The sequence below is a fragment of the Cricetulus griseus genome, chromosome 3 (assembly GCF_003668045.3).
Source record: "Cricetulus griseus strain 17A/GY chromosome 3, alternate assembly CriGri-PICRH-1.0, whole genome shotgun sequence".
Taxonomy (NCBI): domain Eukaryota; kingdom Metazoa; phylum Chordata; class Mammalia; order Rodentia; family Cricetidae; genus Cricetulus; species Cricetulus griseus.
Genome location: NC_048596.1, coordinates 253999395 through 254014828, shown reverse-complemented (window position 1 = coordinate 254014828; position 15434 = coordinate 253999395). Strand labels below are relative to the sequence as shown.

Below are 15434 nucleotides of genomic sequence, written 5' to 3'. Positions count from 1 at the left end.
CTAGAGAAAGCAACTTGTGTTTCCCTGGTTTTGTGCAGCTTGGCATGCATGCCCTCCCAGTCCCCTGATCCGGCACCAGTGCTGTTTGTCCTTGGCCAGCAGCTAATCAGGATGAGAAGGCAGAAGGGTTGGGGCTTGGCTGTGCTATAGGGAGAGCCATTATCTCCTCATGACTCATGCAAGCTTGCCACTCTCCAACTAAGGGAACAGCAGAGGTGCTGCTCCATACTCCATGTTGCTGTCCCACCTGCCTGACCCAACCAATCCCATGCCACCAGTGCCTATGAGAGCACTTGCCCTCCATGCAATCCTGAGGGCCCCAATGCATGCCAAAACGCTGTGTGCAGTGTTGCCTCATGCCAGCCAGGATCCAGTGCCAATCTCCAGGCACAGAGATTGCTAAGTGCTTTTCCTCCTCCGGGCTCGTGAATTATTCCATTTGGTCATGTGTGGTTTTGTACCCTTAAATCAACATTGACTCTGGATTGGGTGGGTCAACCCTGAGATTGTCGTCTGGAATCTAGGGCAGATGGTATGCCACTGTGGCATCAGGCCCCACCCCCCAGACTGCCTTCTGCCTGGCACAGCCTCTGGATGAGGAATTCTACAGGCCACTGTGAGCTCAGCATGCTTGGTGCCCAAGAGACTTACAGAGGCCAACAGCAGAATGTTTAAAGGGCTCCAGGTTCCTAAGCCTAGAGGACTGCCCACCCAGAGGTCACTGCATGCCCAACTGTACCACAAACTGGGTATTGGGGAGGAGGGAGCTCCTGGGCTATCCCAGGCTTCCCTTCCCCAATCCTCACCCCAGTTCACCCCTTGTCTGGCTTCTGTTCTCTTCCCTTCTCTCCTACCTCATGGCCTCCTTCTTTGGATTCTTACCCAGGGATGAGTGACAGCGTCAAGGACAAGTTCTCCATCGCATTTTCCATCGTGGGCATGTTTGCATCCCATGCAGTGGGGAGCCTCAGCGTGTTCTTCTGTGCAGAGATCACCCCCACAGTGATAAGGTGGGTGATGGGATAATGCAGGACTTTCTTCTCAGAACTCAAGATTGGTCCATGTCTAGAGCAGCCTGTGTGTAAGAACTGTCATCAGTTCTGCCCCACCTAGGCCTCTGGACCAGGGTGTGGTGGAGTGCAGGGCATGTTGCCTGCCTGACTCACTGTCTGATGATCTGCTTCACCCTGACTCTCAGGGTCAGGTGGGAACTCAACCCTAGGTCCCATCATGACAGTTACCAGGGGAGACAAGGAACTGTTTAAGGTACAGGAAACATGACAAGAAATAGAAAGGGGAGTAATAAGTAAATCACTTTTGCTGAATTGTGGTAAAAAGCGCTGTCCACTGACTGACTCAGGACCAAGCTATTTCAGACAAAAGAGAAGGTAGGTACATCCCACCTGTAATCCTAGATTCTCAGGAGGCTGCAGTAGGAGGGTAGAGACTTCCAAGCCAACATGATCAACACAGCAAGACCCCATCTCAGCAAAAAGATGAGGACTGGGGATGTAGCTGAGGTGTTTGCCTAGCATGAGCAAAGCCCTGGGTTCAATCCCCAGCGCCCCGTAAACTGGTTTTAGTTTTGCATGCCTGCAATCCCAGCACTTGGGAGGAGGAAGCCAAAGAATCAGAGAATCCAAGGTCAGACTAGGCCATATATATGAACAAATTAGAAAACTGTTAGATAGAACTTTTTTTCTTCCTGGCCTGAGAACCTAATCACTAATCCAAAATTATATCAATGACTTAGTTAAGAAAGAAATCAAGGGCCTAATACTTTGCCAGCATTAGGCTAGGTAGGTAAGTAAGGCCGTGCAGATCCAGGTCTGAGAAAAGTTTGTCTTTCCCTCATAAGAGGTCCTAAGTGTTTGTTTGTAAAGTGGGATTACTGTACCTGGGTAGTGGTGCATTTGATCCCACTGGGACTGTAGTATAATAAAATTGGGGGATATTTGAAAGAGCATCACCTAACTGAGTCCCCTCTACCAGACACCTTCCTCCTAACACAGGGTGAACACTACTGAAGCCCAAAACCTGACATCTAAAACATTCCCAACCCAACACTGTTTTTTTGTTTTGATGTGGCAGAAGAAAAAAAAAATGTCAATGGGACAAACAGCATTTGTCCATAAACTTCTGTTTAGTGGACAAAATTGTTTTAAATATTGTATAAAATGACCCTCAGGCTCCACAAAGCATATGGGAGACATAAACGAATCTGTGTTTAGGCTGGGATTCCCTACTCCAAGATAGCTCAAGTTGTGTATGCAAATATTCCTAATTCAAAGGTACAAATCCCAAAGCATTCTCAGTAAGCGACTTCACTGCAGCTGCCACTTATTCCCCCTGCAGGGCTTGTGCTGCAGGCTTGTACTGCAGGGCGTGCATGGATCACACGGAGCTCCTTATTAGAATTGCATTAGCATTTCTCACACACATGCTCTTTTGAAATTGTGAGGGGGCAGTTGTTATTCAGCTGTGAGCTGAAACCCAGAAGTCAGCACGATAACACCCTTCAGAAGAACAAGCAGGCAGGCGTTACATTCAGATGGGACTCCGAGAGACTAATTATTTCAGGCCCTCCGGTGCTGGGACGGCTCCAGCTCGGGGAGCAGGTAGACAGGACTGTGGACTTACCTCCTTGCTGACAACAGAATTTTCTCATGACCTCATTTTGACTCACTCTCTTGGATTTTTATAATACAAGCTGAGGCTGCTGGCTATTGGTTCCTGTAATAAAATACCTAGTCATTGTATATTTAGGGAAAAGCAATTAGGCAGCTAGTAAGCCCTCTAGTTCCTGCCTTCTGCATGAGTCAAAGGCAGATGGACCAGAGGCTTGTTTTGCGCTTGCAGTTGTGAAACACCGAAGGCACACAGCAACTTACTCTTTCCCCGCCTAGCTAAATCCCATCCTTTATAAAAGAATCCAGAAAGATAATCTCTCAGATAGAACACAAGTCTCCACTAGTCCCGGGTTTCTGGTAGCCACTGGCAGCCATTGCATGACTCTCTGTACTTGTCTGGGGAAGACACCCCTTAATTCTGGCCTCCTTGTCAGTGTGCTTAGCAGGTGAGAATGAAAGAAATGTGGTATCCTTTTCCTCTTTGATACAAATCTGGAAAAATTATTTGGGGATAGAAATTGAACAAATACATCCTAATGTTCAGCTTGCCAAGATGACAAACAAGAAAAATATTTGGCCCTGGGTGATGTTTTGTACCTGCAGATGGCAAAAGGAAACTGAGTCCAGTTCCTAGCCAGGCTGAAAGAGTCTCTGGGAACTCTTCCCACCAGTGTTTTTTGCAGCTTTTCCTTGCAAATACGCCAATGAAGAATTCTCATGAGAGTCACTGGGTAAACATGCAACTTCCATACCACCCACTGTTGTAATTTAAGAAAATTTAAAAGGCAGACACCATGCAACAGGGTTCATGCAGAGGGTTTTTTTTAATTAGGGAAAGGGATCATAAGAAGGGGAAAGGGAAGGGAGGAGACTGGCCTCTGGAGACAGGAGCAGTAGGAGAGAGGAAAGAGGGAGAGGGAAAGGAAGAGAGAGAGAAGGATGGAAGGTGGTCAGGGCCCTTTTAAAAGGGGAACATAGTGAATGTGCATAGGAGGTGCTCTTAGTGGCTGCAGCTGAGGGTGTATCCCGTCAGAACCCCAAGGACAGGCCAGTACAGATGCCTGAATACTAACACCTACGCACAGGATGGAAATAAGATTTGATTTGGTCTATAGCGGGGAGCCACTTAGCCTCCAGACCACTGTGCTTACCTCTAGCCAGGCAGCAGCTTCTGAGATTTGTTTCCTAGGCTCTGGGCATTAGGTGAGTTGAAGACGGGCTAGGAAAAACCGGTTTCCATCCTTTCTCCCCAGTTTCTCTCCATCTTGGACAGAAGTGACTTGGGCATTCAAACATGATCTAGAAATAACCAGTGACTTTTATTATGGTGGATCACCTTTTCTTCCCACTGTTATCTAGAAGCTGAAGGTAGAAGCTCCTGCAGCCTACAGTGGCTTCCTTTCTTCACAACAACAGGACAAAGGGAAGAGAATGGGCAGGCGATCCTGACGAGCTGACAGTCTGCATAATTCCTCACCAGTCCATGGAGTTCTGGTGATGGACTTTTGTCCTTGCCCCATGCACTCTCCCTGCTTTTGTATCTACTAACTACTGCTTGCCTCTACTCAGGCGGCCCTATCTCTTTACTCTGGTCCAGATGGTGTGCATCAGATTGGCCTTGAGACTCTTCCCTCTGAGCAGGGTCCCCATGTCTGTCTTCTGCCCTGATGTTGCTTCAAGACAAGGCATCACAGAGAGACAGAATTACTGTCCATCCCCACAAACAGACAGCATTTGTTTAAGGAAATGATGCACCAGAGTGTGGCTCAATGGCACGGCATGTGCTGAGCATGAACACAGCCCTGTGTTTAATCCCAAACACCCATACCCAATAAACCATGGCTACCGGACATATATAGTCCTTACCAGGACCCCCTAAACACCTATTTACACTGCATTTGCATTGTGTTTGGTATTTTGAATAATGGTAGGCGCCTACCATTATTCATAATACCGAATGAAAAAGTTATAAAGGTTCCATGCACTACGTCAGCATTTTCTAAGAGGGACTTGAACATCTGAAGACCTGGGGGGTCTTAGAAACAGCCCCCCTACAGATACCAAGTGAGAACTGTATATGTAACTCGGCAATTTGTGTGAGTGTTCATACCTGGATAATTCTGGCAGCTCTCCATTTTTATGAGCAATTGAGTGCAATATTTGTGCATCCTTAACTTCACATAAATGCAGTCAAGAAAAGCTATAAAAGAGGAGGTAAACATGGGGTGGCTATGTTCATGTTGGTGGTTCACATTTATTTGTGACCTACACTCTGCTCCCTGTAGTACCCTGTGGGCCGTGGTTGTTTAGAGGCCATTACCCAAAGTAAAGCTATCCAGTGAGCTGTAAAATTTTATGTTTCTAAGAAACAACATTCTCTTTTGTCTCTGTAGAAGCCTCACTGGTGTATAAACATGGGCTTACGCTGCCCTCTAGTGAACACTCAGAGCAACAGCATGTGCCTGTGGCTGCTCAGACTTTTGGAGGGAAATGAATTGAAAGCCAAGCATGTAAAGATCCCTACAGGCTTCAAAAGACAAACAAAAATGGTATATAGCTTTCTCACAGAATTATCTGTAACATTATTAAATTCAAGGAATCACTGGTAGTGAAACAGAAAAGTTTTCTCATAGGAAAAAATGAAGATATACAACTGTTTCAAACATTGCTTAACGACAGGACATGTGGGGAGCTATAAGTCATTATGCAGACATCCTAGAGTAACTTATCCACACATAGATGCTCAATGCTGTTTACTATGTGGCCTCTTTATGCAATCAAGAGGCAGTGAATGAAACCTGAGGTGCTGGTGGTATAGTGCATAAGCTCTCGTGTAGCCCAGGCTGGCCTTGAACTCACTGTCCTCATACCTCGACCTCCAGAGTTCTGGGATTACAGGGCATGCTACCACATGGGGCAAACTTGTTTTTAAAGTAGAAATGCTTTATAGTAGTATGTAACACATACCCACAATAGAATCATTTAGCATCCCGGGGTATTAGGTATTGCACTTCATTCTATGTGCTGTCTTTTAATATGATTGACTGCGCAGTAGGCATGCCTACACCCGCAATGTTACAGTCATGTAGGAATGGGTTGTGCCATGACAGCTGTTACAGCAGCAGCTATGATATCCACAGGGGCACAAACGTTCCCTTTCTCTATAATCCTACGAGACCACTACCGGATGTGCAGTCTTCCCCTGGCAGCAATTTTAGGCAACACAGTGGATTCTGTATTGCTCATGTATATGAACATACTAAATATCATATACATATATCTACATTTAAATGAACTGTAAATCAAATATATTTCACTCAACATGATTTATTAATATGGTATATTACTTTGATTGCTCACTTGGTGTCAAGTGAGGCTTTCCTGGGGTTGAGAAGCTTTACACACTTCCTACATGGGGGACTGTATTCTGCTTCCCTGCATGGCAACTCTACATGGGCAAGGACACCAGCCACACTTAGTTCCAGCTGAGAAAGCAAAAACCAGAGGAAAAACAACCTTACTGATGTCAAAGGTCCCAGTCAAACATGTCCCTGACATCTGACACACCCTTCCCATCCTGTGGCTTCCCAGGGGGGCCAGATTTACCAAAACTTCTGAATGGCTATTTAGGTATTCACATTATTTGCCTGATGGATGGACTCAATCTCATTGCTCTCTAGGAAACGTGAGCCATGGGCATCCAGTATTTATTACATGCAAACTATGAGACAGCAGATGCTCCAGGAAATAATCCTTGCCCTTGAAGGGTCCATGGAGGAGCAAAGGCAATAGGCTTATGAGCTAATGTCGACAGAAAAATGACAGTGTCTTTCAAAGTTGGTCTAGGGCACTGCTTGAGAAAGGGCTGGTATCCGGACCCCAACAAGAAAAAAATGTGTCCCTCCTCAGTGCACCCCTTGCCAGGCCAGCAGTATGACTTTCTCTGTGGCTCTTTCGGTGCCCCCTCGGTGAAGAACTGTGTAATACAAAGAACTGAGGACATGGCAGCCTGGGTGAGAGGTTCCATAGCTAAGGCTGGACATTTCCACTGCAGTACTTATCTACTTCTACATAACAAATGACTCAAATGCTATGGCTTGTGGTAGTATCTATAGGTCAGTGGTCTGGGCAATGCTTAGCTGAATCCTTGTCCCAAGCTCCATGAGCTGCAGTCCTCTGAGATAGGAGGCTCAGCAGTCATTGGCAGGATCCAGTTCTTCAGGGGTTACAGAGCATCAACTGGAGGCCATTGCATTTCCTGCTGTGTGTGTTCCAACAACACAGCACCTTGTTCATCATAGGCAGAGTCTGTGTACCCATTTCTGGAAGGGACATCTCACTAGTTTTGCAGTGCTTTATTGGCAAGAAATTACATATTTCTTCCAGCCCCTACATAAGGCAAAGGTTAAAAGTACTAGAAAGTAGAATCATCTTCTTAGAAATCTGACATGATGCCAAGTAATGCCAAGGACCAGCTGGCTAGATCTTACCCAGAGAGAATACCAGGGACTATTGAGCAAGATTTGGTCTTGTCCTTGAACACTTCTCAAGTACAGAAACACAAAGACATGTACCATAAGGATATAGTCTCCCTAGAGGGAGGACTCCAGGAAACCAGGAGCAGCTCTGCAACTTACTTAGCCTGGATTCCACAGAGCTCACAGGGAAGTCCCAAGGAAGCCAACTTGAGCCAGGCTTTGTGCATTGTGCCTGGGAGGAGGAAAGAGCACCGAGTCATGTCTCCTCCATCAGCCCAGGATTGGTCTGAGGACCTTACTCTTAAAAGGGCCACTGAGAGGCCCCTGAGCAGTCCAGGGTGGCATGGAGAGGGAGCAGAGCCTCTGGACTCTTGGGAAGAAGAGACGAGGCTGGCAACTGCCTCACTCAGATTATGAGATGATGGGGATCTGTACCAGGCGGTCTGGCTCCACATTTGGAACAGTTTGGGAGTTAGCAGTTTTAGTGGCATGTACTTTTACATAAGATTAATCCATTTGGATTATATCTAGTTCATCCTCCAATCATAGACTACTTCCATCACCCCCCTAAAGAAAAACATCCTCATGCCCCTTTGCAGTTTCTACCTCACTTGTAGCCCCAGACAATCACTGTCCTGGGGCAACATTTCTGACATTTCATATAAATGGAACCATACAGTCAGCATGATGCTTTTCATGGTGTAACATGTCAGTATTTTGTGCTTTAAATGGCTAAGCAGTATTCCATTATATATGGATATACCACATTTTATTTGTCACTCACCAGTTGATAGACATTTGGATTTTCCCCAGTGCTATAAGGCATAAACATTTGCTTATAGATTTTTGTCTGGGCATGTTTTTACTTGTTTTATACATGGAATTGATGGTTATATAAAAATATGTTTCCTTCTAAGATAATACTAACCTGTTTTCCATCCTGTTGCCAGGCTGTCAGAGAACTCCAGCCCCTCTAGGTCCTGGCCAGCATGTTGTTCTGTCCTTTAGTCCAGGCTTGCTCACAGGTGTGAAGTGGCCTCTCAATGTGGTTTTGATTTGCAACTCTGTTAGCAAGGACACCATGCACCAACCCAAGCTTCTCTCTCTAGATTTTTGTAGTTTGCCGTGTGTGTGTGTGTGTGTGTGTGTGTGTGTGTGTGTGTGTGTGTGTGAGAGAGAGAGAGAGAGACAGAGAGACAGAGAGAGAGACAGAGAGACAGAGAGAGAGACAGAGAGAGACAGAGAGACAGAGAGAGAGACAGAGAGAGAGAGAGAGAGAGAGAGAGAGAGAGAGAGAGAGAGAGAGGTAAAATACCTGTTGATACATTTTCCCCATTTTTCAAGCCAAGTTGAGTTCTATATATGTTATGGACATACATCCTTTGTCAGAGGCAAGCTTTGCAAGCATTTCTCCAAGATTGTGTGGCTTCTACTTCTGAATTATATATCTTTTCGGCGGGGAGTAATTTTGACTGAGTCCAGCTGATCAGCTTCTGTGCTGTCACAACGATCTTCACTTATGGTTTTGGGGAGTCCGTTCATTTCATGTGAAGGAGATTCGGCCTTCATTCTTTGGCACACAGACCTCATTCTTGGGCACACAGACTACCCTACTGCACAACACTGCTTGTTACACATCTGCTCTTTGCACCACAGTGTGTGCCTTTGTCAAAATCCAAAGATGTAAAGTCCTGTTTCTGAACCCTCGCTATTCTGTGGGTTTGCCTCTACTGCCAACACACTGAACACAATGGGAACGGTATGTCTTACTATATTCTTGTTTCAAAATCCCTTCCTGACTATTCCAGGTCTTCTGAATTAACATGCAGAAGTTTGTGGATAAGTTCATTCTTAGCTAAGACGTTGACAGGGATGGCAAAGAGTCCACAGCTCGATTCAGGAAGACTTAGCATCTTCACAATACCAAGTCTTCCAATCCATTTACCTTTAGCTTCATAAACTTTCCATCAACAATGCATTTGCTTTCTTGAACACATTTTAATTTCATTTCTGAACTTGATGTTAGTATAGAGACATGTTGTGTTGACCTTGTATCTTAGTACTTTGTAGGGTAGTCTTTTTTGACTTGGGAGCCACCACCTACAGTACTGTTGTGGGAATTCATTCCGCCAATAGTTTTGGGGGTACTGGCCTTAGGGCATGGTCAGGATAAGCTGGAGAGGAAGTGCACTTGTGCTCTCTTGTTCTGGCTTGTGCTTGGTGTGGTCAGACACCAAGGGACCAAGGGATGGAGAGGCGGGATCAGTGGTGGCTGGATCAGTAGCGGTTTCTGCTTTGTTCTGTTTTTGTGAGTTTTGTCTTTCCATAGCACCCCTTAATAAATCGATTTTTATTACCTCTGTGAGTTCATGCATCATAGTACCAAGTAAGAAAACCATAAATTGCTCAAGAGCTGACTCCCAGTTGCAGCAGGTATGTCCCCTTCAGCCATTTATTTCCATTCCATGTTTGAGAACAAGGTCCCTTTGCTGCAGTGGCGCATACATCTTGAGCAGCTCCTTTGTAAGGTTTGTCCTGATGTCCACATCCCTGTACGTCCTCTCTGCTGTTCTTGAGGGTGGGCAGGCAACAGTATTCCTCCTGCTGGAGATAAGACCACCTCTACCTTCCCCCCAGGCCTGGGGACTGGGACCAGACAGTTTTCTGTCCTATTACCTGGCACTATGGTCTCACTCCAACACTGTGCCACTTTCTTAGTACCCACAGAGAGAACCTTTAGTCCCAGGAATGTTTTTAGGTCAACATAGAGAAGTTAGAGCAATAGGAGGAGGATGTCTTGCAGCATTGTTGTGTGTCCGATAATCTCTCTGGGATTCTTGAGGGTTCTTCACTTGCCAAAGGAATAGAGATAAATAATTCCCACTAAGGTTTGGCCTATCTGATCTCAAAGTTGTAGGAATCCACAGATACAGCCAAGATGAAGGTGGCTTGGGATGTCACACCTATGGGGACTACTGGGTGGTACCAATCAGAGCAGGACCCAGTACAGAGACAGAACTTCCATGGTGCCTTAATCCATTTTCTGTTGTAGAAACTGACAATGTATAAACCACCTAGTTTATTCAGCTATGGTTCTGGAGGCTGAGAGGTCCAACATAGGGGGTTATACATGGATCCTTGATAATGGGCTCTGCAGAATCCCAAGGTAGTGCAGGGCAATACATGGTGACACAGCAAATATGCTAGCTCAGGCTTCTCCTCTCCTTATAAAGGCCTTATAAAATTATCATCATGGGGGCCCCAAGCTCTTGACTGCATTTAATATCCATTATTCCCAAAGGCCCCATAGCTGAATTCTACCAACATTTGAATTTGATGATGAAGTTTCTAATACTGGAAGTTTGTGCCATGAGCAGTGCCATGAGCTTACCCTAATCTCCCATCAAGCTGCTGTCCTACTCCACCCTCCTTGTTTCAAACACCGTACCCTTCTTTCAAGCCTGTGCTCTCTCTCCCCCTGCAGGTGTGGTGGGCTGGGGCTGGTGCTGGCCAGTGCAGGCTTCGGAATGCTGACAGCACCCATTATTGAGCTGCATAACCAGAAAGGCTACTTCCTGCACCACATCATCTTCGCCTGCTGCACGCTCATCTGCATCATTTGCATCCTCCTGTTGCCCGAGAGCAGGGACCAGAACCTGCCCGAGAACATCGCCAATGGGGAACACTACACAAGGCAGCCATTGCTGCCACACAAGAAGGGAGAACAGCCACTGCTGCTCACCAACGCGGAGCTCAAGGACTACTCCGGCTTGCACGATGTGGCTGCAGTGGGTGATGGGCTACCAGAGGGGGCCACTGCCAATGGCATGAAGTCCATGTAGCTTGCTGGGCCACACCACCATTCCACCAGTACCCCCGGGGCTTGAAGGGCTGGGGAAAGTTTGCACACAGATTAACAGACCAGAGAGAAGACACATGCCTGGGGGAGCAAGTCCAACTCTGCTGCTGACTCCACTCAACCGTGAGACTTTCAACTGGTGTGGGGAATTCTGTCTTTCCAGACATCCGAGGAACAGATCTGAGAAATCAGGTGTTTGGGAAATAACCCTTTGAAGACTTTCTTTTCTGCCATTAAATGTTTGTATTTATTTTGGTCATTTTTACGAGAAGCACTTTATTCCCTTCCCTCTCCCTGATCATGAAGTGGAACCTTCTTCAGGAGTGAGGCAGGGTCACTCTGAGGAAGTCCCTGTAAATGACCAATGCAGTGGCCAGTCCCCTCCCTGGAGGCCAGACTCAGTCTCCTTCTCCACTCACGGAGACAGAGGTCATCTGTAGGCCAGGACCCCTACCTCCAGGCTCACTGCCGTGGACAGTTGTGCCTCTCAAGCGGAGCATTCTTGGGACTCTATTTTAGACAGAGGAAAATGTACATGAATTGGGTTTTTTCTATAGTCTGTATATTTTACAGTTGTGTTTTTTCCTTTCTGTTTGTAAGGTAGTTTCCATCCCATGTGTTGGGAAAGCAGCCCCAAGTGTCATAAGAGCCAGCTTAAATCTTCCTTTCCTTCAGGAGCATCCTTTTGTACTTGATCTGGAAGTTTTTGTGGGGAAACTTCCATCCTTCACCAGAAATCCTACATGATGAGAAAGCACCAGTTTCCTGACACTGGGTTTGCTTAGTTAAATCCACAGTAGCTGTTGTGTTGAGGTCTGAGACGTTCATTTCTACTAAGACATTTTCCTAGACTGAGTTCCAGCAGCAAAGGTCCCTCTTCCCCCAGTCAGCTCTGTTGCCAGCACTACTTGAAAATGTGGTTACTTTCAGAACTCCAAACAACAGGAAAATAACCGAAACAGACAACTAAGGCAAATCCCAGGAGGGAGCCTTGCTCACCTGCACATGGCCGCCGCCCACATCTCCAGCACACACCACAGAGAGCTCCAGCTTGGATGGCTGTCACTCTGACATCACTACAATGCCCATGGCACCTGGAGGCGGTTCACCTCATGTCTTCCTCAGTGGCTTCCTGCCTGTCACTCACTCAGCACAAAAGGGCCCTGGGCAGGAGAGCAGGCTGCTCACAGGCAAGTCCACGTGGCCTGAGGCCCTTTAAGGCAGCAAGAAGTGAGAGAAAGCAATAACTCACCAAAGCTCAACTCCCATCTTGTGCCAGCCTCCCAGGATGTCCCTTATCTGTATCCCTCATCTTGCCCCAGACACCAGGGCACCAGGGCTGCTGAGAAACCAGCCTCTGGACCTCTTGCAGCAGCTCAGGCGCCAGCCTCTCTGGGCATCGTGGCTTCTTATCAACCATCTGCCTTGCCTCTTGCCATGTGTCTCTACCGTGTGTTCTTCCAGGGAAATCATGGTCTCAGGCCTATGTAGGCAACTAAGCAACTTCTAAGTGACAGTTGCCAGAATTCAAAGGCCAGAAAACAGTTGAATTTATCCCCTTCCAGCTCCTTGTCTGGTCTGCTTCTTACAGTCTCACCTGCTTCTCCTCCCCACTTGATAGATACTTCAGCAGAAGCCAGCTGCCTTGATCAAAACTTCTTGAGGGCAATGATGTGATACGTCATGTTTCCAGCACCTGACCTATGTTCTCTTCAATGCCTGGGGTCCTGAGTGCTTTGCCGAGGACCAGTGTCTAGGAGGGAGGTTGTGTGGCTAGTCCCTGCTACCTGCTCCAAGTCCAGCTTATCTTCACCCTCTCTGGTCTCTTAGTCACCTCCCTTCCATGCCTTGATGTTAGTACACATCTCTTTCTAGATCCTCTCGACATCTGTGCAGCCTTTGTGTGCCAAACTGGTAAGATACCTTTCACCTTTCCCACAACCAAGTCACCTAGCAGCAAACTGTTGTCAAGTACAGAATGAGACATCCACATGGTGGAGAGAGTCTCATGCTGGCTGTGCTGTCCCTCTTAAGAGCACAGCAGAAACCACTGGGGAGGTGGGGTCAAGGTACAGCACTTCCGAACTTCTTCTCAAGATCTCCAATCTCCACCTTAGATGGCCTAAACACTGGGCCAACATAGACAGTGTTCATGGCTGCAGCAATCAGAACCAACCTATCAGGGATGAGCAAAGATGCTACCATTGAGGCAGGGGCCAGGGGACCACCAACCAGAGGAAGTTCAGAAGGCTGACTGCTGGCAGCGTCTTGACCTTCATGTGGCAACCTCAGGGGGAAGGCTGAGTGATTCTGTTTCTGCTTCAGAGTATGGAGACCTGAAGTTGCTAGAACACCTCATGAAAGGTAGCCAAAACACAAAAGCCTGCTGCTAGGCAAGCTTGCTGTGTGGTCTGATCAGGTCAGAAAGGCAGCAGGACACCCAGGCCCCAGGCACTCTGGCCTAGCTCCATAGGAAGATGGCCACAGCCTAGCTCCCTAGTACCAAGCTACCATTCCTGAATTCAGTCCTGTGCTCCTGTGGGTAGTTGCTTCTCAGGTACTGGTCCTTTGTGTTGAGCCCCTCCATCTCTGGGGAACATTACAAGGTCTGCAGTCCTACTCTCCACCTATCCCTGCACCTGTTTCATAACTTATGCACAAATGTGAACACCCAAGGCAGGGCTGGATCAGTTCTTCATTTTGCTCTTTATTAAGTCAAATATTATGAAATATCTAATTATTAGCACCCAAGACAAATAGGAAAAAGGTTTAGATGATTTTGTGTTTTAAGACTATAATCACCCACAACTGGAGGACAGGGCTGATAAATGGGTTTGGCCACAAAATGGAAAGCAATCAAAACCAGACCTCATAAAGGGAATATCACATGCAGTCATGACTACTTCCCAGAGCCAAGCGAGAAGTCCCTGAACTGGAAGTGCCATTCAAAGAATCTCATGACCATTACACACCCAAGCCCTGGGTGGCACACAGGTTGAAGGAGGCCCACACTTCACCTCCTCCTTGTTCTGAAGGACACCACCTCACTCTAATGTATTGTGTGTGTTTTGGAGCAGTATGGTGTGTTGTGTCTAGTGAGGAACGCTCCCCTACCTCTGTCCTCTTTGCAACCCCACCATGCGTGCTTTTCCTCTAAGAGCCGCGTGGCTGTACGTGTTGATGGGGGTGGTACCTGTTCATAGCACAAGTCTATGTTGAGCTCTGAACTGCCATTCACAGCTGCGTGTCTGCATGGTGTCGCATCTGTTGTACCTTCGGGGAAAATTTGTATGTAAATGTACAGAAATAAAAATGTTGCCCCATTAACAATTTCCTCTGGAATGTCTTCCTCCCTACCTCACCTGATGGTATCCACAAGGGCATTTCACTACCACTGAGGATGAGTAATAAAATCCTCCATGTAGACGAGACCTCCCAGAGTCACTGGTTTCGAGGGTTCATCTGTCAGTGGCTTCCACTTGCCCTGGGGATGGTGGGGCCTCTCGTTCTGCTTGAAGAGTCCTAGTCTTAGAGAGTAGTCAGAGGTTGAGACCAGATTCAACTCAAATGTTTATGTGATTCTCAAACCATCTAAGAATTCAGCACACTGAAGAGGGATTTTTTTTTTTTTTTTTCTCATCTGTGTTCTGCTAATCCATGGCCTGAGGATTCCTGGAGAGGTCGAGGAATGACTCTCTACACTGTGATTCTCTGAGGAAAGACTGGTAATCCAAAACTCTCTTCTCTACTGTAGTATTTTTTAACAAGAAAACAATATTTCTTTAATAAAGCGTTTATACCAAACTCTTCTCTCCATAGCTGATTGTGTGTTACTTACTATTCTGTCCAAGAGAGCTGTCCACTGGGCTTCCCACACTGCAGAAACACTGGCTGAGGCCTCAGAGGTTGGCATGCAAAGTATGCAGGAGGCAGCCTTCGAACCACAGACATTGTTATTCTTAAATGCTCTTATTCCTGCCCCTGCCTGGCTCAGTGAAAAATTCTTGGCACTGTACAAAATAATTATAGGCCCTGGACTATCTACCTCTCAACGCAAGAGAGCCCAGGTGACCCCAAGGATTACAAAGCTCTTTAACAATGATGGTCACTTTTGTCAAAACATGGTTCTCAACTCAAGAACCTCAGGTGGAAAAATCACCATTAGAGTCCAAGCAGTAGCCAGGAAAATGCTAAGGATTAAAAACGGCTGAAGGGCAGGGACTAGGGAGAAAAGAAAGCAAAAGTGACAGACAGTAAGAGCAAGGGGGCCTGAAGCACTGGTGTCCATAAAATGAAGTTAAAATCAAGACTGACACCCATCACAGCCTTTACAGTTAACTGCACACTTAACCCAGCAAGCTAGGGTTGCTGCCATTTCTCAGATGGAAAGAACAGCCAAAATACTAGACTCCACAGAGCCCACAAATCTAGGAAGCTGTCCTATGGTTCAAAAGCAGCTTTAAAAAC

General features: G+C 46.6%; 1 protein-coding gene across 2 annotated transcripts in view; it reads left to right on the top strand.

The window, feature by feature from the left end:
• The window catches only part of Slc22a23 (solute carrier family 22 member 23), a 188265-nt gene extending 173494 nt beyond the window's left edge, over window positions 1–14771 (top strand). The window contains exons 9-10 of one of the 2 annotated variants that reach the window (XM_027409267.2): window positions 887–1010; window positions 10593–14771. In XM_027409267.2, the coding sequence (XP_027265068.1) occupies window positions 887–1010; window positions 10593–10950 (482 nt within the window). In that variant the 3' untranslated portion in view covers window positions 10951–14771. The remainder of the gene's footprint in view (window positions 1–886; window positions 1011–10592) is intronic. The other variant, XM_035442910.1, reaches the window with a different exon arrangement.
• The last annotated feature ends 663 nt before the right edge of the window (window positions 14772–15434 follow it).